The 27,615-nt window shown below is 26.2% G+C and overlaps 1 protein-coding gene across 1 annotated transcript in view; it reads right to left on the reverse strand.

Annotated features, from left to right (window-relative positions):
- LOC132931936 (glutamate-gated chloride channel-like) overlaps nt 1–27,615 on the reverse strand; it is an 88,001-nt gene that overhangs the window by 18,426 nt on the left and 41,960 nt on the right. Inside the window, exons 2-4 of the mRNA XM_060998044.1 lie at nt 13,334–13,416; nt 4,328–4,461; nt 848–940 (exon numbers count right to left, since the gene is read on the reverse strand). Coding sequence (XP_060854027.1) covers nt 848–930 — 83 coding nt within the window. The 5' untranslated portion in view covers nt 931–940; nt 4,328–4,461; nt 13,334–13,416. The remainder of the gene's footprint in view (nt 1–847; nt 941–4,327; nt 4,462–13,333; nt 13,417–27,615) is intronic.

Below are 27,615 nucleotides of genomic sequence, written 5' to 3' on the forward strand. Positions count from 1 at the left end.
AAAATGTATGTATAACTTTGGTTAAATTGAAACAAATTGATTATAAAACTCTATATGTATAGAATTCAAAACTAGAATTTTGATTGTTCTAAAAAAAAAAAAACAATTTGTTTAAAAATTAAGTGATGGTACTACTATTTTTATAGTTACATGTGTATATGGCTGCGTTTGAATTGCATTCAAAGAGAATTATATACATCGTGATAACCATATAGCTAGAAATTAATTTTGCACTATCAACATAAAGTGATAATGCGACAAAGATTTTTTTACTTTTGAAATTTTTATTATTCATTATTACAAATTTTAAGTGAAAAAAAATAAAAAATGATACATTATTAATGTCAATAAGTTTGCTTTTCAGAAGTTTTTAAATATTTATATTTTAAGATGGTAGTGTTATAAAGGTAAGTGTAAATTTTATTTATGTAAATGACAGTCCTCAGTCTGTAAAAGTGAGATTGAAAACGTATAATTTTTAATTATAATTAGGGACACACCTAACTTTGACGTGTCATGAAAGTGCACGGACACAACTAAGATTTGTTACGGAAAAATCGTGGATGGAATTTGATAAGAATATAATTTTTCAAATTGTTGTATGTAATTTAGATGCTCCAGTTTTTATTGATTAATAATTTTTAGGTTTATAAAAATGTTCAAACTGCTTAGTGTAAAGAGAATATCGAGAAAGACATTGTAATAAAAAACAGGTATACAGTGTTAAATTGACTACTTGAACTTAATTAGTTTTTACTTTCTAGTAAACACATATTGGTTGATCGTAGGGTTTTAGTTTTGAATACGATTATTATAATGTATTTTTTTTTTATGATTTTATACTTACACGTCTGAGCTATTTGATAACACGTTTTGTAGTAACGGCACGAGAAAGGAAGCCGCTTGTAGCAGCCTCCATGTTCGTTCCATTCTATGGCATCTGAAACAAACACTTTATAATATTATTAATACAATCATAAATCATAATGGTTCAAAATAATGTTAAACACTAGTTTTAAAATAAACATTTAATTTAAAAAGTTTGTATTGATTGACAAATATTTTTAATCAATATTAACTACGTCAACACTTTTGATTCACGTTCATTGGACTTTTAATTAAAAAAAACGTCATTACCTACACAAAAATATAACAATGCAATTTGTTAATTAATTTTTAACTAATTATAAAATATTGATCCCTATGCAATAACGATGTGCCGTTTACTCATATGTCATGATATATTCCGATATCTAATTAATTTTTCCAGATCATTGTTGTAGATGTCATTTGTACAATTTGCGTATTTTTCATACTGCGTTTTTAAACTCATTTTGCTTTATTCAAACATAATATAATGAATATTATACTATATTTACTAAACATTGTTAGTTTAGTTCCTTAATAAGTGTCCAATACATATCATTTAATATCTATTCGTCAATAGTTTTTTATTTATTATAATATGTTTATAAAATCATTTAATAATGACATAAAATATATAGATTAATTTTAAGATATCATTTATTTATATCATGAACCTATTCACACTGTTTTACAGTAATGTAAGGAATTACAATTTAATGAGAATAATATTATTTATATAAATAATGTAATAAGTTAATATGAACAATATAATGAGTGCAATGGTTTTGGTAACAATTAAACCAACTTACTTCAATATTTCTATAAGAAAAATTAGTATAATATCTGTAATAAAAAAATTATATCTCATGAAATATAGCTATAGTGATATAGGCTGATCGATCATTTCTGATCAGAATAAAGTTCCTACATGTAAAGTATATATAATGCAATGTTCCTATATGATTGGAGGTATATAATAGTACCATAAACAGGCCTCCAATTAGAAAAAAAATGAAGTTTTTAAATATGTAGAGAGTAGGTATAAAACAATAAAAGTTAAAAGGTAAATTAAAAACAAAGAATTAATGAAGCTAAAGGTTTAAAAAATAAGTTAAAATATTTTGAGTTTGTATTAATATAATTAATATATGAGAGAACAAATTTTGGGAATTCAAAATATTTAACACATTCATTAAAGCGACTCAATCGAACAGCAGAGCGCTATCAACTTCTCCACCAACATAAAAATTTGAATTTGCATAAATTATCATGTACTATACACTCAAATAATTTAAAAATATTTATTTTTTTAAGATTCAATTTATTTATTGACTTTCCAACAATGCATGGCAAATATTTGATTAAGATACATAATGCAAACAGTATAGGGTTTCATTTTAAGTATTGCAATTTTTATATCATGCTTAACATTCTTATAGAATCTGATTATTACGATAAGATTAATGTCCAGTATCTGGTGTTCTTTAACTTCACATTCAATGTAAAATATAAGATGAATTCAGCAAAAAGAACCTTAACAAATTACTAAACATTTGAGATATTCTATTATGACGTATAACTTCTTATTTATTTTTCTTAACATTCCTATAAACCAATAATATTTTTACTGTAGCTATAAAATTTGTCAGTTCTGTTTTCAAAAGTCATCCCTTAAAATGCGTAGATTCTACGATGAATTTATTATGTTTAGTTTATACTAGTTGAAAAAAGGCATGTTTTTTAGTAGTCATGGCCCATAAATTATATTTTTTTTATTAATAATTTATTTATATCTTGTTTGAAAATAATAAATAAAATAAAATATTCTTATTATGCTTCAATATGTATCGAAACGGACATATTTTTGATCTCCATATTTATATGACGTGAACTATGATTTAAGCTATGATAAAAATATATTTTCAGTTTAAGTTTTTTGTTTATTATTGTATATAATTTTATTTTAAAGAACTATACTATATTTAATTACATATAAAACATCTATACTTTTATAGAGTTTAAATTACCTTTTGAATTAAGGATATTACTATAGTTCATAAATTAATTAATCAATTTAGTATAATTAATAATCTCAAATGGAAAATGTATATTTATGTATAAATGATTATTAATTTTTTATGTATGTCTTTCAAAGAATACCTTTTGATAATTAAGGACTTTGGAAGTGAGTATATATCATACGCGTTAACATTATGTTAACTACGTGACTGCTGGTATATTGATCCACCGCAAAGGTGTAAAAGTAATCAAAACTAAAAAAAATACAAAAATACCTAACCTGTGGGTATAATAATAACAGTGGCGTCCCAGGGGGTAAAAAAAAAATCACAGTGTGTTGTACTAGGTCAGAATTATATTTATAACGTTTTTGTGGTCCGCTATTATACATGAAAGCTGCCACGTAGGTATATTGTAATACAAAAACATTATTGTGGTTATAGGACATAATGTGGCACGCGATCGTAAGCATAAATATCACGCGTAGTATATGAAATATACGCAAAATTATTACTTTATTTTTATTTTAGCAGAAATGGAAAATTTTTAATTTTTAATCGTAAAATGAGCACACGAAGTGGCTATATATTACTTTAAGTTAGCTTCGAAGAAAATCATTACTATAAAAAGCATATATGAATTATATATATCATACAGAAAATTGTATATGAGTATTGAGTATATATTGTATGCCACAATGACGTTTTATAATAATATGTTATATTTAAAATTAAATGTATGCTTCGTGGACGGTACTACACTAACAATTTGTGTTAATCGAGAGCATTCAGACCAAATTATTTTTGGCTAAGTTGTTCAATGATTGATTCTCATTATTGATTGTCTCAAGTTGGTTGATAAATAACATTTTGACGAAAGACAATTTTATAAAATCAACACATTTTTAGTTTGTTTAGTCATTTTTATGATAAGTATATGTATTTATTTTACATTAAAATATAATATTTATATCAGGTACATTTTATTTTATTTAAGCTTTTAAATGGAAAAAATGTTATCACTTTACTATTCAAAGCTATGACCTAAGTCACAATCTATAGTTATATATAACCATGAACGTAAATTTTATGATTTGAATTTTAAGTACTCAATAAAAATTAGCTTGTGATTATGACATTCACTATGTGACAGTTGAAAATTCAATATAAAATTGTCTGATGATTGAATAAGATTTGGTTATAAGATATTAGAATAACTCAACCTTCAAACTTAAGACTACATAATAGACTAAATTATTTTGTAATTTGCTACAAAATAAATAATTTTTGAAAATTAGCTTTAAAAAAAAAAATCAATTGGAATTTTGTATAAACAAGTACACTGTACAGTCTGTATTATTTTTCAATTAATAAATATTTTCGAAATATTTGTCTACCAATTATTTAGTTTTTTTTACAAAATTCACAGTTGATAAAAATACCCGTAAATACTGTGTCATCAGATTAAAGAGTTGTGGATTTTGATTATAATGTGTGTAGATAGATCTATTATCTTCAACCCGTGTGCTATTTGGTTGACGAAATAAACAAGACTGTCTATGTCCATTAGTTGAATCTGAAACATAAGTAAAAAAAATCGTCACCGACTACCCGAGAGTGGAAAAACGTGTTATATTTTACACTTTATTTCGTACATAATAATATAATATATAATGTATACGCAGGGTGTCTACAGTTTCTTTATGCAAGTAATCATATATATATATATATATAACGAAACGTTTTGTTCAACCGTGGGATCAGGTGTATCGAATAGTATTCGTTTGAAACGAAACTAATACGTTTTCTCGCTAGTAGGTGGAAATAATAAAACCAATAGAACAATAATAATAAATGAAAGCCGGCTAACTTTTTCAAAACTTCTTTTGTACTTTGGTAACTTACCAAATTATTTTGTCGACTAATCTAAAGTTGCTAACTCTAATATCATAATAATATAACATGTTCCACATGATGTATGTACATTATATTGTGTAACATTGGAAAACACAACTCGTTGAATAATGCATCAAGTAAGTCTAAATTAACACGTCATCCCTACGCTAGCTGTCGTGCCGTCTTTGGGACTACAATACATACGTACTTCGATTTATTTAAGTGTCTGGAAATTAAATTGATTTACTCGATTAACGTTAATGTTTGTACAGATACGTAGGTACTGCCTATCTAACATAATTTGCGCTTTGAATATTTTATGGAATTTTCTAATGTATATACATGTATTATAGCCTTATACCGTAATATTGTTTGTGTAGTCCAATCGTTATTATATGCAAATACGTACAGCCGAATTAAAATAATATTATGATAATTCAAGACTCAGTGTTACCTACTATAATATTCTACATTTGGTTATTGAAATTATTTTTGTCGTAACTTTCAAAAATGTTTGTTTTATATTGTAAAACCTATTCTCGGATAATACGACCGATTTTCATGATTCAGTTATAACATTATTTTATATACTACTTATTACAAATTGTATTTTTACAGTCTTAAAACTTAGCGAAATGTATTTTAAAATCTGGAGTATGTACTAATTTATATGTACATATCGATATTTTTTAACATTTAATATGTAATTATTTCCTTATAAGTCTATTGTGCCTCGTAAATTTAAAATTATTTGCTAATATCGTACTTACAAATAAATAAATAGATTGTATTGTTACTTTTCCCGATTTCGTCGATTTTTAAAAAAATCATTTTTTGTTTTCGTATAACTTCTGGACCATTATTAGTCATTTACATAATAGTATCATTAATATGTAGGTAGAATGGTCACCAAAGTTTAATACACGTGGAAACCATTATGCGATAACGTACAGACTATTCCCTAACATTAATATATACATATTATTGTTATAATTTAAAGGACTATTGTGTGAAATAATATACTTTATTGTATGGAATTCGTGTTACACGATCAAACAATGGAAATTGCGTTTTCAATGATCACCGATGTAACACAGAAATTTTGGAAGTTTCGTGTCAAAAATCGTTAAGTATTAATTTACATAACCTAAAGTGTATCGACGTAAAGCATATCAATAATATTTGTCATAAGATGGCAACCACGTGCAATAAATAATTATCGTATTCAAGGCTGTAACTGAAAAAAAATTTGGGAGGGAGGTCCAATATTTTTTCAATATAGATACCTAAATATTACCCTATATTATACCTTATATTCACCACTAAAATTTTTCTATTTTTAAAAATATTGGAGAGGGGAGTCTGGATCCAAAGACCCTTCCCTCAGTTATGGCCTTGATCATATTTATTGATAAATAACAAGTGTGTTTAGTTTAGGTTAAGTGTAGCTACAACAAAAATACAAATTATTATTTGCACAAAGCATTCATACAAATTGTGTTTACTCTACTGAAAAGAAATTCGCATGTACATCACAGATGTATATATTTTACAAACACTATACATATACCTATAGTTACTAGACAAATTAATGGGCTTGAACTTCTTTCAACATATATGCTATAGTTTTTTTTTTATTTTAAGCAACTGAAATTTATTAAGTAGAGTTAATGAATAGTTCATGAAGCGTATAGTTGTATGCATTACGCTATATTATTGCCACGACTTGTATATTTGACGAATATATACGAATACTCTAATTATCGTCAAATTACACCTATAGTCAATTAAATCGATTCCAAAACTTGTGTATTTGACGAATATATAATACATTATTTAAATTATTATTCATATATTATTCGTGCTATTGTACTGATAACCCACGGGGAAGTGGCAAATGACGAATAACGAATACCAAATACCAAATGCTCATACAAGTACTCTGTTAAGTTATAAAGAGAATATTAGTTAAATACACGAGTTGTAGGAACCTGGCTTGTTATGAATATTATCATAATAATAATAATAATTATTATTTATTAATTTAATAATACTTATAACTCATATGATTGCTCGTATCTCCATAGCTGTAAATTATGTAAGGTAGTTACCAATTATCGTTACTATGGTTCATAAAAATCGTGATATGATAAATTGTAAACAAATATTATTTTTATATATTTTTATACATAGTATATCATTGTTAACATAAGAGTAATATTTATAATTGTCAATTATTTGTAGTTTTAAAACAAAAGTATATTCTAGACTTTCATTTTGACCATAACTTTTATATTGGATTTAGAATTTCTAAATCGATTTTAAGATTTAATATAATTTTGATACAATCATTTAAAAACATAGAATATTAAAATAATTAAATTTATTTTATAAAAAGTTGGTCTTAGAGGTTTACTTCATCATAAACGACAACTCGATTGGGGACGTTTGCTATCATTACCATATTTTAGGTGTTAGGTTAATGTAAGTGAAGCGCGTGTCAAGTACATTTTATATATATAATTGAAAAATGTTTAAGTGACGTGACTAGGTCGGTGAAACATGTAAAGTTTTTGAGAAACTGACCAGTAACCACCGAGTTGTACTTATGGAGTGACGTAGTGAGGTCAGCGTAGAGTTGGGTGTGGTATGAGTAGACCAACCGCCAACTATCATTGTCTTAGTTGAATATTGTAATTATATGAATTCAGCAAAATTAATGGTTTAGACTGCATACATTTTGTAAATAATAAAATCAATAAATATCAATAATTTTTAAAAATTACCAAAGTGAAATAAATAATAAATCTGATTTACATATATTTAAAATTTTTGTAAAATAATTTTTGGAAGCATTGTCCTTAGTAACTATAAGAAACTACTCGTCTAAACATTTAATTAGGTACATCAAGATGTCCAAAAGAATTATTTAAAAAGTAATTTACAATAAAAAGGGGATTCTCATTTTATAAACAGAAGTTTGTATAAAAAACGATACTTTTAGTACAAAAAATCTCAAGGATTTGAAAAAATAGATTTAAATGTAAATTTAAAAATTCCTAAATTCAAAATTTAAATAAATGTATTGTTAATCGAAAAGTGGGAAGTGATGTAAATTTAGATCTATATTATTATTTGATACATATTCTGAATTCTCCTTATATCTATATTATTGTGTTAGAAATATTGTGTTATTGAAATTGAATGCAAATTATATGTTCGTATATAAATACTAATGAGATATCGGAAAAATGAACCCATTTTACTTTATGTATATAAATAAATAAACACGTCGCACTCATAATATTTACTAAATGGTAAATGCATATATTGTATGTATGTAAAGTAGTTCAGTGTTTAGCATTCGTTCGTGGCTTATTTTCTATCTATTTGGCCTAGCTGGACGCGCCTGTAGTTGTGTGTTTGTATTAGTAAATCAGCTTTTGTGTGTGTATGTTTTTTTTATTTACAAATGTTCCTGTTCAAATTTATTCATATAAAACGCTATCGTACTATATCGTATATACATTCAACCACTGTAAAACTCACACGCCCCTCGAAACACGATATTCTATCTTCTTCAACGTGTCGATAACAATTTTACGTTATTAGAAATGAAAATATAAAAACATATTGTTGTATTGTGTTTGCGGCTATTATATTAGGTATGTGGATATGATCGATAAATAACAGTTTAGTAAAAATATGTTTAACTTTAGAATAAGGGTTAAAGTGCAAACGAGTGTATATTACTATTGCAGCGTGTTGCACGCAATTCTATACCAGTCTAATATTTTATATAGGTACGGCTCATTCTTCAGAGTGATATATTTAAACACAGATTGTGTTTATTGTGTTAATATCTCAAATAAATAACACCTAATATGTTTTAATTCACTGTATTTTGTGATGATTAGTAATTACTATAGCTGTTTTGATTTTCAATAATAATGCAGTATACTAAACAATATTTTTTTAAGAAAGTTGTACATATACTGCAACTTTCAAGTCTATTCAGAAAAACAAATGTATAGATACGTATAAAAATAATTTTTAAAGCATTTTTAATCAACTAATTTTCATTAAGTAATGGTAACTACTGTGTTATACAATAACTATAGGTTTTATATAAAGCACACGCAATTCGAAGTGGCACATTAAAATGTGTTTCAATGCGTATAAAATAAATTAATTATGTGGCTTGACTTTTTGTAGTAGTTGCATATTTATCGTGATTCATGAGAGTCTATTGGTAATATAATGTGTAAACGTCTGTTTATTTTTAATATGGCTAAGGCTCCATTGGTAGGCTCACTATTTAAGTAAAAACTATGTTGCAAAAGTATCATGTAGCATAAAGATATGCTGAAAAATTGAACACTCGAAACTAACGTTTCAGAATAGAGAATATTGTTATTATTAGTTCACCAAAAACCTTTTAAAATATATGTTCCTATGCACAATTTAAATAGATAAAGTATGATTTGTAATTATTTATTTTTGTATCTTAAAATCATTATTTATACATAAAAAAAATGAAAGACTAACAATACATTTAATACCATAAATTTATAATGATTTTTGGTGTTTTAAATATTTCTAGCATACCATTTTCTTGTGTCCTAACTCATACTTGATTTATTTTAGACTTTGAACGATCAGTTTAATGTGTACTATACTATAATGTTTAGTATTTTTATCATTATCTTTATTATTAAGATAAAAATGCTTCAACTATAAACTATGAGCGTGTTTTCTGGTAGTACATTTGATTGGTATTTTAAAGAGAGTATAATAGTAAAACAAAATATTAATATTTTATAAAATAATCAGGGGGAGATAAAAACAGAAGATCAGGAAAATGTACGCATGCTATTTAATTTTTGACAAAATAGATTTAGATTTTTGTTGTAATACCAAAGATATAGCTAGATAATTAAAATTTCGACAAATATTTAAGTTTGTATTTTATTAAAATTACATTACTTTAAAAATATGTTGGCTCATTCTTTTTATGCTATTTATAGATATTTAAAATTTTTAACTTTATTTTTCAATTTATGTACAATAACATTTTTGTTTGTAAGTAAAATAACATTAATATGTAATATTACCTTTTTCGTAAGTTTTTCTTTCAGAATTTAATAAATATAAAACCATATAAGCACTATTGTTGTTTACAAGCGTTTGAACTTTTGTAGCTTAAATTTTGACGATATTGAATATTAAAACATATAATAACGTTTTATTCTCCAAGAATTTTTGTGATTATGTTGTAATTAAAAAATATCAACCGCGGGGGCTTGAATATTTTCGCAATTCTATGTATTATTTTTATATGTACATAATTACATTTTTTTTGAAAGGTTTAGATTAATTTCAAACTATTTTTACTAATAATTTGTACACACTATTCTATGGTACGCGGTATTTGACTTAATAACAATAACAATAATATATGATATAATATTATAATAATTATATGCTATTTTTTAGGTAAGAAACAGTTCAAATTCAACACATCGTACCAGTAATATTATTAATTGAAAATTAAGCTATAAAATATACTAACAAATATAAGCTGTCACTCATCACCTTTCAGAATAATTTTTTGTATGCAGCAATAATTTATCATTGAACCAAAGTTTAACACATATATATTATAATTACATACTCAATAGCAAGGTATAATTGAAATCTATTATCATCAGAGTGACTAAACAGGTTTTTAAATTGAAACAATTACAGTCTTATGGTAAATCCTCGTTGTATTAAATATTAGCCTTTACCTGCTTCACGTTCACAAGTTACAATATTGATCGTTAATTAAAAGTTTTTTCTACACCACATTTATATTTTTTGGCTAAAAACCTTAAAATTATTTAAGATATAATAATTGAATCTGTTTTTGAATCCATTTTGTTAAATCTATAGACATCTCCACATCTCGTATGTACGTTTCTAATTGAGTATAAGTACTGAAAATGTATTCTGGTTTCTTTTTTTTATTCAAATATTAATATATCATATTTTCTTAATTAATTAATTATGTTTATGCATGCAGTAATTCTATTTGTTAAAATAAAATATACCTTAAGATAATAAAAATAAAAATTATTATTTTGAATAGTTAGTTGTTTGTATTATATTATTGAAAATAATTGTAAACATTTAATTTATACATACTATATATATATAGGTACTATTTATATACTTTATACTATACATAAAAATTTCAGTTTTCTTATATTATTATGTAAAATATCACATTTTTAAAACAAATAACAGTTTTAATTAAAAAAAAAAAAAAAATAGTTATTATTTTATGTAATAAGTTTGAAAAAAATTGTTAAAGGCTGGTGTTAAATTTATTCATTTTTCATTATGATTAAGATAATTTAAAAAGGGTAACCATTATTTTTCACCATGGTTTTAATTAAACAACAAGGACCTAGTAAATGGATTACAAGGTGTTTAAACGATATTTATCAACGAAAAATACGCTATTTGTGATCTAAAAATAAATAAATTAATGTTGTTTTTAATATCTTTAAATAAATTTTAATGATGTTCCCTTATTCTCATTATTTTTCTTTAATACGCTCCTAATAAAACTCCAGTTTATGATAAACTATAGTTGTTTATTAAATAGATATAGTAATAAATATTACACATTATAATATTAAATAATATTATACATAATATTAAATCATAAACAGCATAAATATTAAATATACTTTATGTACATAAGTTTATATATAATGTGTGTTAGTTTTTTCTCTAAGTAAATAATATGTAACAAAATATAGGTAAAAATATAATATGAAGGTCCTTAAGTACACCACGTGTATATTTTTATTAAAAAGTTTGTCTTTTAATGTTACATACTAATCTTTCGTTAATTTTAGAATTTATATGAGTGAAGGTTGAGTAATTAATATTAGTATTACAATAATGTGTTTGGAATGTTTGGGTAGAAGAATTAAAGTACTTATTTAAAAGTTTCATTTATAGTATGTAGTTCTAAAGGGAATTCATTTAAGTGTCTACACTCATAATTTCAGTATTTTTTTTGAGTTTTATTTTTTTGAACGACAATATGTCAACATACAATTTTAATTTTATATTTCAAGACAGAAAATTTTTCGGAGTACTTCGATACATAAAAATCGAATTTCAAATTAGGTTTTACTACTTGCAATTTTTATATATGATTATTCACGACTATGCAATATATTATACCTATTTAATGCATTTAAAGGAATTACATATTAAGAAAATATATAATAAGTAAAATTCTAATCAGAATTATATTTCAAATAATATGCGATGATTTATCATTGCTTTCAAGTTTAATAACATAATTACAGCCAACACCCAGTCACTAATCATTATATACTCACCATGTTTTTTTTAAATTATTTTTTAATTTAAGTTCCATGTAATTAATTTCATAGTCAGAAATATCTTTATTTGTATTACCTACTTGAAACATTTCAATCAATCAAAATATATACCAATCTATTCAAACACATTAAAGCATATACTTTTGGTATTGAATCTTAGTGAAAACTATACTTGTACAATGTATAATATATATATATATTACAAGTTTTAAATATAGATATATTGTTTATTCATTGTTCAAGGATATTTTTAATTAGTGGTTGTATACTCTCATGGATTTAAGTTGTTATTTATAGATTATAATTTGTTTAATCTTTACTTATAGTCTGTAAATACATATAAAATAAATACTAGCAAAAAATATACTTGCACACAAATGATAAATATGTTCTTTATAAATAATTACAGTTATCGTAGATTTAGAAGTATTAAATTATTATAGTACATAGTATTTTTATAATTGATATACATTTTAATTTATATAGCTTATACTGTTTATAGCATTATTACTAACTACTAACTAAGTTTATTTAAATTCAATTTGCAAGTAGTTAAATTTTATCAAGTGTAACTATAAAATTTAGTAAAATAAAGAACTTCAAATGGAATAAATTCGTTTATGGAGGTTTTACAAATCCTCGCGTATGGGCGTTGTGGTTGCGAACAGTATAAAATAGTTAATCAATAACGTTTATTGTAAACCAATAGCAATAGGGTATTAAAATGTCTTATACATATAATTTTATCAGTACCATTGTTTCCAAGAACTTGGGTAATTTAGTTTAGAGTTGGGTCGAGACGGTCTTTTTCATATTTCTCCAAGTCATGCACACCACAAACTGTATACAGTTATATACTTATAAGGGTGGAGACAATCAAATAATTATTTGTGTCACGTTTCGTTAAAGAGTTTCTCGTCGACGGTTTTTGCCCGTCGGATGTTTATAACACAACCGACATAAAGTGTATTCGAAAGAATAATGTAAAAAAAAAGAAAAGAAAAAAAAAGAAGTAAAAATTATTTCGTTGGTTTTCTTTACGGTGATGGCAGGTGCGCACCTGTATTATAGTGTACCCGTTCTTCCCCCCTCCCCCATACACATACACACAACCGAAAGGTTTGGCACTAAAAGCATTTTGCTTACCTTTTCACAAAGTCCGGCCCAACTACAACGTCACAATCGATACGTGTCCATTTACTAATAAATAGTTACATCCATGCGGTCACCTGGAACAACAAAAGTCACAATTCGGATACCGTATTACCGTCATCACTCGATATTTGTCTGTTTTCCGTGAATCAATCCATTAATAGCATAATGAAATAGGCATATTATAAATGGTTTCCACCATTTATATCAATACTCGTGTCTTATATTTTGTTTTGTATTCATTCGTGCGCCTTTTTAAATTCAAATGCGTGTTAACGTGTCATATTTATTCATTTAATACGTCATATATTTGTTAATTAACATGGCTCGCGAATAAAAGCTTTTAGACGTGATTCCGGTTTAATAAAAGCATATGACTAATTTGTTGTAGTTTAGTAGTGGTTATTTTTTATTTACATAAATGCGTAGCCCAGAATTTAAGTATACCTATTTGTAGTAATCGTCTATGAGCATAAAATAGTATATTTTTCTAATTCGTTTAAAAATATTTTCGCGGATATGTAACTTTTTCTTTAACACCGTCTTAGTTGATTATGTAAACAACTCATAACTTGTATTATTACAATTAATTTTCAATATATTTATGCGTAAAAACTAATTTAGATTTCATTTTAAATTCTGAGATACTTTAGATTTTTTTGTGTACTTACATGATTTATACTTAGAAGTAAAAATACATAAATTTTAAAATTTGAAGATGGTTTCCGGTAAAAAATTAAGACTAGTTGATAATAATTTTAAAAAGAAAAAAGGCGTGACTCTTGTACAGCAGAGTGGCTACATATTTTCCTCATTTTTATTATACTTTTAATTTGACTCTAGCAACGTGCTTTTGTTTTCGATTTCCTTTACAATTACTTTGTATTGTTAGAACATTGTTTCAATTATATATGTCTAGGTATATAACGCTCCAGTACAATAGCCAATAAGTAACATATTAAAGTACATAATTAAGTGTATTTAACTACCTTAGGCAATTTTGGCCTTGAAAAACTATCGTTATTTTTTTATTAGGACACAATATATGATTAACTGATAAAGTATAAATAATATTCTGAGGAAAAGAATTTAACACTTAAATTTTTTTAATAATTGTCAGGTTATTATAATAAGTTATGATAATGTAATAAATTGTGCAGTCAGATAATAAAAATAATATTATTCACTTAATGTTTTAGTCTAATACTATTATGTTTTTTATGTGTTTTATAATAGTAGAATCAATTATTTACATATATGAAACAGTAATGTTGAAGATCAATTATATCAGTTCATCAGTTAACAATTATTATATAAAAATATATATAATAATTACAAATAATATAATTGAGTACATGGTACATCTGGGCTTTAAATGTCTCCCTTTCTTGTCGCTCAAAAATTCTAACCCACATCCCAGGTTATATTTATAATCGTTTGTGCTACGAATCATAAAATAGAAGCATAGAAATAGAAGAAATAACACGAATATTATATTTTATTGAAATGTCATAATTTCCCAAAAAATTTAATTAGCGTTTTGTTTAATATACATACATTATTATTATTCGAGTTCAGAACACTCGTGGCTTAGGTTTCGTTCATTATCATAACTATTATTATTATTTCCACTAAAATTAATTATTCCACGACAGTGGTGTAGCCATATTGCCTATCCACATCGCCGTGTTACTAAAATAGTATTAAAAACTAAAAAGTAAAAATAAAATAAAGTAATATTTATAAACTCACTATTAAAGCAACAACGATTATTATTATGTACCTCTTGAGTATGTATGAAATGTAAATTACATATTATTATGGAAGGTACTAAAATAATAACATTTTTTTAACAGAAATATTTTAACTTGAACCAAATATACTCGAGAATTAGTATACCAACATCATATTATATCATGCACAAACTTTTTGTTTATTAAAATTCTATACTCAAATTCATGTATTTTTTCAAATATATTAAAATAATAAAAACTGTTTTTCTTCAATTTAACGATTTATGAATACTAAATCAATATTACAACCACCGTCTAAGATACCGCGGTAGCACAATAAATTATACTATTAATTTAGAAGACGTTTAATACGGTCACACCATAATGGCGTTTATTCTGTAGCTGATTTATTACTTAATTAGGTATACATCAAGTTCTCCAAAAATATTTTTTTCGTTTCCATCAAATCAGTTGTTATCACTAAAATTGGTACCAACTTCAGTGACAGTTTATGCTTAAAAACAAATAATTGTGAATAAATCTACATACATTATTTAAATAAACTGCTTTACAAATAAGGATTAAATTTATATTAATTTTATATTAATATTAATTTAAAATGTTCAAGATAATTTACGTATATAAAGCGTATGTGTATATAAAACAATCAAGAAGTTCTAAATATTCATAAACCAAAAAAAAAAAAAATGTTTGAAACAAATTTAATACTTAGTTATAACACGTCAATTGAAATTGCATAGTATATGATTAAAACTATTTGGTAACTATATGGGATTTTTGATTAGACGTCCGAGTTACAGTTACCATTTTGATATTCGCGGCGTAAGTAACTTCATCATAGAGTATAATCATTGTGAAATTTTGTACTATATAGTGTGCAAAGATCGCTACGTATTCCGAGTTCAGACTTATAGAGTACAATCATCATCCGACACCAGTTCGGTCACTCTGGTCAACGCAACGGTGCGGACAAACATTAACATTTGTCACTATTAATATCTAACCTAACTATAGTTTCGCCAGCTTGTCGAATTGTCTTTTCACAGTCCGGTATCTGACGGCTATCTACAAAAAGCGATGCAATTTCGTACACGATGAAAAATGTATGCGATAGTGGAGTGTATCATAGTTATTAGCATAAAATACAACAATATATTATGGTATATTTAAAAATAGTGATTTTAAATAGATTTTTGCGATTTATGTTAAAAATATTGCGAAATGAAATACAATCAAATTAATATTAAAATTAATTTTTCAACACGCAATAATATTATTCAGATTTTTAAAAGTCAATACTGTCTTATATACGAGTATTTTTGTTTAAAAATTGTTTTATGAGTTATATTTATTGTTTAGAATGCCTACTAAAAAATATATTATCGATAGTCATAAAATTCCAGATGCATCATCTGTGTTCAAATTTTTTTCTCCCTTGTGTATAAAATGTTACTATAGTATGCAGGGAAATGATAATCAAGGATAAAACTGACAATGACAAATAGGTTATGTAGAACATGTAGATAAAAGTATAAGACGACAAACCATGTTTTCGAGAATATTTAAATCCTGTGAATTCCGAATTCTGAGTAAGCCATCGGAGTTTTTATGCCAGGGTAAAAAATAAAAACCATTGTCATTTGATAGAACTGAAGAAACTTATCGAAAAACCCTGGATGGTTGTTCCACTGCGATAAAACCTGCAACGAGCGAAATGTTAAAACATATTATTATGTACATACCGATGAATCATGTCCTGTATACCGTTTCGAAATATATACATTTATAATCAAACGCAATCGACAATTTTACTTTTTAGTGGAATAGGATTATAGTACGAGTATAGTCAAATCGATATACATGTAACCATTTATCTTAAGTCAGGTTGAACCGAATGAATATATTTAACATATGTAACTATACACATATAAAGAAAATATCGATCACAAGCCTATGAAAAACTAAATAGAAAAAAAATCGTATTTGGATTGCATCTCTGCTCTAACTTTGTTATGAAATATTATGCGTAGATAATATATTTGATGAGACAATAAGCTCATCGATTAGTCTAAATTTCTAGATACGTAGAAAAATATCGTAAATATAGTCAAAATGTGCTTATTTGTTATTAAATCATTTAATTATTCACATTATAATATAACAACTATTAATTGTATAATTATCTCATTATTATATTAGATTTTTGTATGCAGAGAAATGTTGCAGCGAAAACTGAGACTGTAGTCGTTTTGGTGAAGTCACAATTTAAAAATCGAATGAATTCGTTCATTTACGTCAGGGTATTTTAAATATAAAAATAAAAATATTATGTAAATATTATTCATCCAATTCGACAATTCGAGACAGTTGCGCGCTGAAATTCAGCTTGACCGGACGGGGTATGACGTATATTATATTATACACTCTAATACAGTATACCGTTATATACTGTACGGATATATTATTTTATGTTACGTTTTCGCTCTTTCGTTGTGCGCTCGTGTGTGTATGTGTGTATGCATGAGTGTATGTGTGTTAGTTTGTGTCGGCAAGCACGTGACTTGTACGCTATTGCTATCGATTGAAGTTTTAGCATTTTCACGGCGACCATGAGAAGAGGGTTGCGCGGGGAGAGGGGGGGAGGTAGACTGGCGGTGAGGGTTGTGCGACAGAAATTGGCAAACGAACGGCACGCAAGACGATCGTAAAAAAGGCGCCCGCACGACGACGACGACCGGTTCTCGTCTCGCCGATTGGGGTAGCGACCCTCACCGACCGACCGACCGACCGAAGTCTCTTATAGTGTTTTGAGTATCGACGGTGGCAGTGGCGACGACCGTATAAATGTTATTATCAGCCGCTCCCGCCGCCGCATATTGGTGCATTTCGTATAATACGGCGCCGTTCTCTGATGTCGAGCGGGTGATTATATACGTAATGTTTTTATATACTGGAGTTTAGAAATCGATTGTCTTTAAGTGTTCAAAAAAATTACCTAAATTAAACGCAATTAAAGAATGCCTAATAAGTTAGACACATATTTTTAATGCAGCAAATAAAAGCGATATGCCAAATAGTTAAAAAACCAATGCGTTACGCATTAAGGCCATTAAATTAATTATGTTAAATATTTCAACAACCCCTAACAATTGATGGATCTCAGATGCAAACTCTTCAAAGTTTAAAACTTTTGTGTTTTTCAGCGTTTTAACTTACAACATTTGTGAAAAATAAAAAAAGCCATTTGAATTGAAATTGGACGCTCATGAAATCAGCGTAAATATAATAAATACTTTTACGAAACGTTATAAATTATAATGGTCCTGAAAAGTGAAAACAATCTTTTATGGCCAAACCGACGAAATATATTATAATATTTTTCCTTAGCATTTTTTTTTGTATATGTACTTATGTTGACGGTAAATTTACTTTTACAAAAATAGTTCTATTAGACATACGTTATATCGGTCGGTAAAGTTGTACTGTATCAATAATGGATAACAACACACCTTAAGGTTGAACACGGAGCGTACAATAATATTATTATTTATATTGCTATAAATTCTTGTAGGGAATAGGCCGTGATCTAAAATATCGATTACGACGTGCGATTAATTTTAAGACACCGATTCTCGCGCGTTTTGTTAAGTGTGCACGACCGACGTGACCGAAATAATAAATGACCATCGGCATCGAAAGACGGCTATTCCCGTTAAGGCCGTCTAGACGTCCAAAGATAAGAAGTTAGAACGACGACGATGCGGCGCCCATCAGGCGATTCGTAATACTTACTCGATAGATAACCGAGACGGTACCTTTGCGTGATGCTAATAGTGTAGTACGTATTGATTATTAATATTATTATTATTATTATTATTATACTCTGTTAATTTACGGATTGAATATAGTTATTGTGTATCCACTAATATCGAATTACCTGTTCGAATTATTCATTTACAAAATCTAAATAACATATTGCCATAATAATAACAATAATAATACGTTATACTACATTGTTATATAATTTAGTGTAATTATTTTTTATTTTTTACAGATGTTTTACAAAATTCGTACTTTCTGGCTTACATATATTATTATATGTCGTACATTCGTACGAAATTATACTTATGTTTATCGCATGTATTTTTATACTTTTCGCTCAACTATAAGTCAACAAACATCTTATGGTGAACATTTTTTATTTTTATAATATTTTACTATACTACATACTAGCTATTATGTTGGTATTCCGACTGTTAAGTTTATGACCATAAAAGATAGCTGTAATTTTCGGCAAGCTACCAAAATTCAAGAAAAAAAGTCTTAGTACACACAATATAATGAATTATAGTATACATTACGGTGTTTTTGAGTGTAACGAAGAAAAAAGCGCATATTTAAATGGCTCTAACACGGGTTAACGATGCAGATACATAACACATACTAATAGGTTAGATTAATACATGTTTTTATGTAGATTTTAAAACCGTTATGACTAAACTATTTGTATTAAAAAATAAAAATCGGATGGATAAGCACGAGTATTTTTCCTATAGTACAATATTTTCTAGCTTAAACGTATCACGCATTTTTAAAGTCGAGTTTAAATTTTATTTCCATGCGTAAATAAGATAACTTACTATAATTATATTCGAAACACACAAATTATGTTTATAATAAAGTTATGGTCATACAAGTAACGTCAGCCAAATATCATATTATAAAACAATATAATCTGAAATAAGCATACGTATTATTTCCAAATTTACAATTTTTTTTCAAACCGAAGACTAAATAATATAATGCATTTTAAGGTCTATTATCCATGGTTTAAATATTTGAATAACTCAGAAATCCATCATGTGAATTTTGATTTGGACGTATAATTATTTTTAAAAATAAGTAAGTATCCTTACAGAAAACTTCCTCAAATTGTATATAAAATCTAATTAATTGAAAATATGGTCCTTAATTATATTTAAAAATTTCATAAATCAAAATTTGAATAAATTCATAATTTAAGGATGAAATGAATTTCAGAATGTAGGGTAAATAACTCCGTATAACAAAAATCCTATTCTATAGTAATTATCCAATTATGTAAATATTTTAACACGAATTATTCATTCAAATTTAAACAATTAAATACGTAGTACTCAAGGTTTATATACATAAGCAGTAAAGATTTCAAATATTAATGTTTAAGAAATGTGTACATAATTTTTATTTCACAACCAAAATGTTGGTTTTTATAATACTTCGCAAATAACGATTTCCAATGATAAAAGTTGATAAACATTTAATTTTGATTTAACAGTTAATGCTGCTACTTTTCCTGTAACTGAATTTTTTCCTAATAAGCTAAGATTACAAATTATTGATTGTGGTATTCTAAGCTAATATTACTAACTAACGGGTAACATAATCTATAGTTTCACAAGTAATCGCTCCCTATCCTTGTTAGCAGCCAGCTCTGACCGCCAAACTCATATTTAACATAACCTAAGTACCTAACCATAATCCGCATAAAAATAATATCGATGAAAAAAAAGTAAATAAAAGTGCAAAAAAGGGATAATATTCATTTGAACGGGATTGAGCGTGAACCTGAACATTGCATATCTTGAAAATCATGGTTGAGACCACTGCACCTCACTTCATGATATTATGTCAATTGATGTATAAATACGTATATCATAATTTAATATTTTATCGATGCATTAATATTTATGTAAGTACATAGGTAGTATTTACAAAATACATACCTTTTCATTTTAATTATAAATTTATACATTTGTATGTAAAATACTGTTAATAATTTAAAAGCCATATATGGTATGATATTTCGTAATTCGTACAGTTAGTACAAATAGTGTTCACTAATGAAATTTGTAATAATACACAGTTGTTGTCTAAATGTAATTTTCAGAGTACCTACACAAGACGCGTTCTTAGTTTCGTAATTACCTAACTACTAACTCGATAAATGTGACCAAATTAGTTCTTATAATCTGTATAATATTATATAATGTACCTATTACTCATATTAATAATTTTGAAATTCTGTGAAAGGTGATGTCTAGTTCCAGTATTTTACAGATTTAATTTTGATAGATGTCTAAATTTATGTGAGTAAATTAAATTATCTTTTTTAATGTTAAATTGTATAAGAACGAATCCAATTAAGTTGAAGTTTGTTTCGGCATACGACTCATGATACGTAATATTTTGAACATGTATGATAAAATTATTAAAATATAAATCAGAATAAATTAAAAACAAAAAATTATTAATGTGATAATTGAAGACAAACAAATACCATTTTTTAAATTTTCATTAAGATACTTAGAAGAGTGTTACTCGTTTAAATATTGAAAGTATACACTTAAATATTTACTTATCAAAGTGTTAAGTGTGAACTATTAATAATTTATGTTTTACCACACTTCGAGTTTGTATCAGTTCGTGAATATAATTTTAACTAAAAACACAATTTCAATGAAAATTGATTAATACATTTTATTTATATTGATTGTATTAGTCTAAGAAATATGTGGTTAAAAACGTACATATATTAATATATACACAGTACACACATAAAAATATATGTATATACATAGAGTGACTAACAAAAATACATATTAATTCAGACTTTGTTTTAAAAATATTGATAATATTCGACTATAAAAACTATTATAAAATATTTTTATCGTTTATCACTTACGAAATAATTTTTTTTTTTAATGTATCAACATTAAATAGTATTTTATCTCGTTTACTACTTTTTTATTGTTACACTTATGTTATATTTTGTTATATCTATGTACGTGATAGAAATATTAAATAAATAATAGAATTTGAAACAAATATTATAGATTTATGTAGCCATATTATATGAGTAATAACTAATAAATTATTTAACATTTTGGTTAAGTATTGACTCATTATATGTGATAATTTTTTGATTATTTACAAAAATAAATCCATTATTTTTTTCTTGTATAATTATCAACATGTATACTTAAAAAAAATTTTTGCAATAAAATACATCGAGGTTGATGATTTATACACCTTAAAACTGAAAAAAGTACAGAAAAATATTGTATAGTTTTTATTTTATGGATACTAGGTAAAGTATTTTTACAATACTTGTACTATATTAATTTCTTATTTTTAAAATTTAATGAATATTTAAAGATTTTATTAAAATAGAAATAAATACCTTATGAGATTGATAACTAAACGTTACATAATATACCTGACCTAACCACCAGGAAGGTTTTAAACCAAATAATCCCATAAAACGAAAAATTGAATCAAGACATATAATATAATATATTGTGTTTTTTTATTATTGTTGTACATAAAATAATATATTATAGTTATTACTGACGGGTTATATAGCGAAGTTATATAACGGCCACTGGTTCAATGAAACTACTTCCGACAATTTTAATCATAACATATAACATTACTGATGGGATTGGTGGAGAGGAACTAGAATTATAAGCCACGTGTTATTGACAATATTGAAATTGGGTTCATTAAATTGTACGCAAGCACGTACTCAAAAAATAATATTGTTTCATAAAATAAAACAATTAAACATTTGTTTCGTTTATATTAAATTATAATATTTAAATGTATATCAAATATTAAAATTTTAATTAAGTAATGTTTAAATATACGTAATATCCCACCTGCGATATAATTTGGAAAATCTATTTGTAACTTCTTCAACGTCAAAGTAATACTCTTGGTAAATAATTATCAGAGCTAACCAAGTTAACCTATCTTGTCCCATATTATTCTATAAATATATCATTAAGTTACTATAGTATAGAGAAAGAACATTCTCCTGTAATAAGTAGTTGTTAAAGGTATTATTGTATACGAAACTATTAAGACATTGCGTGGATATTTGAGAGAAATTCCAATGGGATATGGTTTATCGACTGTTATTATGGTGTTATTATAAAAGTGTTTGGAATTTAGCTTTATAAAAATCACAAAGGTCTAATTAGTAACAAGTTATAAATAACAATAATATTAATAAGTTTAGTAACAACGGTACGCGATATAATAATAATAAGTACACAAATTGATCTCTCTGTCTCTCACTACCATGTCTAAAGAAACATTTTTTTTTTTCAGTGATGGGGTTTTAACCGTGAACGTGCCTGGTACGCAGTGCTACTCTAACCAGTTATCCCGTCACTGTACAACACGCCTTCCTAATAATTACTCATGGGTCGTTAGGGCAGTGACTACAGTCACTTTCCCAGTACCTAGCAGATTATTTCTGCCGACTTTTCCATGCATATTCAACTTAGTGTATTTCGGTATTTACCATACCGCATAATACCACACAGGTATAGTCGATACGTGATAGGGGTGTGTGCAGAGTTGTACAGAGTATCACGTAAAAATTGTCTGTATCCAATGATTTCTGTTACAATATTACAATAACTACAACAGAATACAATTATTAAATAGTTTTATACATAAATACGCTTTTGTGATATTATGGAATATTATTATTATTTATTTATACGGCAAACGGCAGTTTTTAAGAATACAATTATAGGCTAATAGAAAAATAAGATAGTAGTTTTTCATAATTATCGTACATGATGGTAATACAGTTAATTTAAGAGAATAAAATTAATATTTATATAAAAGAAAATCGTAATGTGATCTTAAATTCCAAAAATTGTCTGTTAATTGCTTTTGTTTAATGTTATTTGGGTTATGTGATTTATATAAACGTATCATACGATGTATAAATGTATGGTAATCAGATATAAAAATCGAAAATAAAGTAAATTTCAAAACATTGCTTTTCTATCATAAAAAAACTTATCCCTTGAGTTAATTGACCAATGTGTATATTATTCTACCTATTTTGCTTAGAGATCATCTTCATATATATAAATTGGTTTTATTTGAAATTATAACTGTATTATTATGTCAACTTATTATATGCGTTTCTTAATGATGAAAATATTAAATTATACATTAATACATTGAAAATATAAGAAATATTCTAGTGTATGGTTATTGAAAAATTAAATCTTGAATAAAAATATTTATTTATATGTTTTATAAACATTAAATTGTACATATTATTTTGTACTAATATGTATTAGGCCGAATCATAACCATATATTCACCCGTAATATTTTTAAAAAATGAATAAGTTTTCACGTACTTAACTCTATTGTTAAGGACATTAGGGAAATGAATTAAAAAATAGTATTATCCTTGTCCTATTAAAAAGAGTATATCTGGTTATTATATTGATAACTGATGATTTTACTCGATTGTACTCATATGATAATGAATTGAACGAAATATGGAAAGGGATGTAATTTTTAGAATAGATAGACACGGAAATTGATATTTGAAATGATGCAAGGGACATCTAAAGAGTCATTAAGAACGGAACAGACAAAGCGGCGATGTGCATCATGGTGATGAAAGCAGAGAGTTGGTATATTAAACATACTCTGTAAGAGCGACTAGTCGCGGTATCGTGTCGCACTGTAAATGATTAAAATTAATTACATAGGCTAAATGTGAGACAAATTTAGTTTGTACATGCTCAATATATCTCTCTATATGTATATATTATAAATTAATGTTTTTTTTCTTTGAACCTATAGATTCAAAAACTACTGAACAGCTTTCAATAAAAGTTATATTCACAGAGTTTTTATACTCGTGTAGAGTTTGTAGCTTCGTATTCCAACCCCAATATTGGTCGCTATAGGGTGGCTTACATATGCGTTTTGTTTTAGCTTATTTAAATCAAATATTTTTTTTTTGTTTATATATAGGGTTGCCATTGGTAACAGATAATAAAATAGTTGTTATTATGATTGGATATAATATTTTGTATTACATTATATATTTGTCATTTAGGCTAATAGCTATTCTATATAAATGCAAAATTGAGTAACAGCAAGAAATCAACGGGAGACAATGATCGATCCAATTGATTTCGATCACGGCAATCAATTCGATCCACAGCAGTCGGTTGGAAACGATTTTAATTGCTTTCGTGCGACACAAAAAAATATAATTATTATCTCATACGACGTAATAAGTTAAATTTTATTCTATAAACGAGAGAGGGCTTTTCAAAAATATAATATTATTGACGAATATACGGGTTAGATATATGACATCGACATTTGCGTTAGCAATAATATGTATATACAAATCGTGAATGAGCCTTTGCCGTCTGTAATATTGAGATACTTGGCATACACGCAAAATTATTGTATTGTGCGTATAATACATAGTGCAGGAACAGTGGCCAATTATCGACTATTAGCACTAACGAGTTGGCGTTGTTATAATATGATATTATATAATAACGAATGTCTAGTGATTTCGCCGGCAGGGACCTACCGAAGACGTTTGCCTGCCGATTGCATTCACGCCGGTCGTGTAGTCGTGTAGGACCACGTGAGCTTTGCATAATGTATAAAATACGTGTGCTGTATAATATTCCAATTCCGTGGTCTATACAACGTCATTATCGCGTATCGATATGCAATATGCGCGACGCATTTTAATCGACACGTTTACTGTTCTAGTCGACGTCCCGTTGGTTGTTTGTATATTCCGCAGAACATCAAAACACAACGGTGTTTTTATCTTTAACCCATCATTTATAATTATAATATTATATTATCGTCGAATTATATGTTCTGATATTATAGGTAAATTATGTATCGAACGTTCGGTGGCAGTACAATTTCGTTCTATCGGTATAGATTAAATAGCTAATTTATGGATAGAATCATGAACGCCTGATGGGACCACTGCGGGCACAATATTATAAACATAATGCGAACAACGGGCTATAGATTAAACGTTATTTTGATCGCGTATACAACGATAAGATAATTTGATAATGAACGTAATCGATATTTTGTTTAAACAGTGTTATTTGAATAATTCATAAACGTTTGTAATTTTGTATACCCGGCAGTGTAAATGTACCTAAGTGTTTCAAAAAACGATTCCTAACAATGTCTCATAAAAAAAATAAATAATATGTTCCTGTGCCAAGTAGATAACAAAACCAATTACCAAGATACATTATAGTAAAATATTTTGTTTTTACATAATAAAATCCGCGCACATGTATATATGTATATCAAGTAAAATATTATAATAATATGTTAACCACGACCTGAATATTGTTGCATTTAAACAGCAGCCGAGTAAACACGTATTCGTATATTGTAGGTTGGTAAATTAAAATTATCACACATTAATATTGCAGTAATGTGTTATAATATACAGTATCACCACTATTCTATTTATCTATAGCGAGTAAATAAATATTTCCATAAATATGAACGGGATCAGTATGTACTTAAGCCAATAGGAAAGAAAAAAAAACTGTGAATTCGAGTTATATGACATTAAATTTTACTCTGTTCTTTGTAAAATTAATTACATAAATTGGAAATTTTAAAAATGTCATTAACTGTATATTAGAGATTTTAGAAATTCATATAATTCACGTCATTTATTGTGACCGTTATTATTTACTATATTGAATATAATAACTTCATAATTATTTATGTATATTTTTTTTATACAAACAATAAAAACTTTTTGTCTATATATATATATATATATTACGACGCGATCTGATTATAATTTTACGATTGAAGAAACACATTACTATTCACATTAATTTTGTAAAATATGAGGTTCTGCATAATAATTATTTATTTGTAAATTTGTACGTACGCAAATACCTGTGACATGTTGTTTGAAACCGATATTAAATACCAAGAATTTATAAATAAAAGTAAGTGCCTTTTTTAGAAGTTTGCCGTTATCGATACATAATAATGTTTAAAATCAAGAATAAGTAAACATGAATAAATAATTTTTATAATATTATAATTAATGTTTCAAACTTCGATTACTACGATAACCTGAGTATTTATTATTAAAATGTTATTTATAACTTTATACTTCTGAATGTTGCATGTGCTTAAATGCAATCAATTTCTAGATATTACAATAATAAATATTTAATTTATTTTAATCTATAAATTCCATATTTTGTTAATCATGTACATATATTTATTATATAACCTAAAAAATTTTTTGTTTTAATTTAATAATTTTACAATTGAATTGTTATGAATTAAGCTAAGTTTATTATGTTTTATAGCTTTTGCGTTGTCTTTGATAGTTTTTGACTAAATATAGTTTGAAACTGTCAGAACCAATTATTTCGAATTCTCTAAAATGTCAGAGAAATATTCTACACGAAGTTAAATTTTAGGAACAGAAATAAGATACTTTGAAAGTTTTTATAAACTATTTAACTGTACTTCATTCATTTAAATACATATTTTATTCACTTTTATATATTTAATATAATAATAAAACTATTAAACTTTCTACTTTAAAATAAAATTATCAGTTTATTTTACAGTTAAATATATTGATAAATATTTTTAACGCATTGGTTTTGTAAACTAT

Source organism: Rhopalosiphum padi, chromosome 1, assembly GCF_020882245.1.
Source record: "Rhopalosiphum padi isolate XX-2018 chromosome 1, ASM2088224v1, whole genome shotgun sequence".
Lineage (NCBI taxonomy): Eukaryota > Metazoa > Arthropoda > Insecta > Hemiptera > Aphididae > Rhopalosiphum > Rhopalosiphum padi.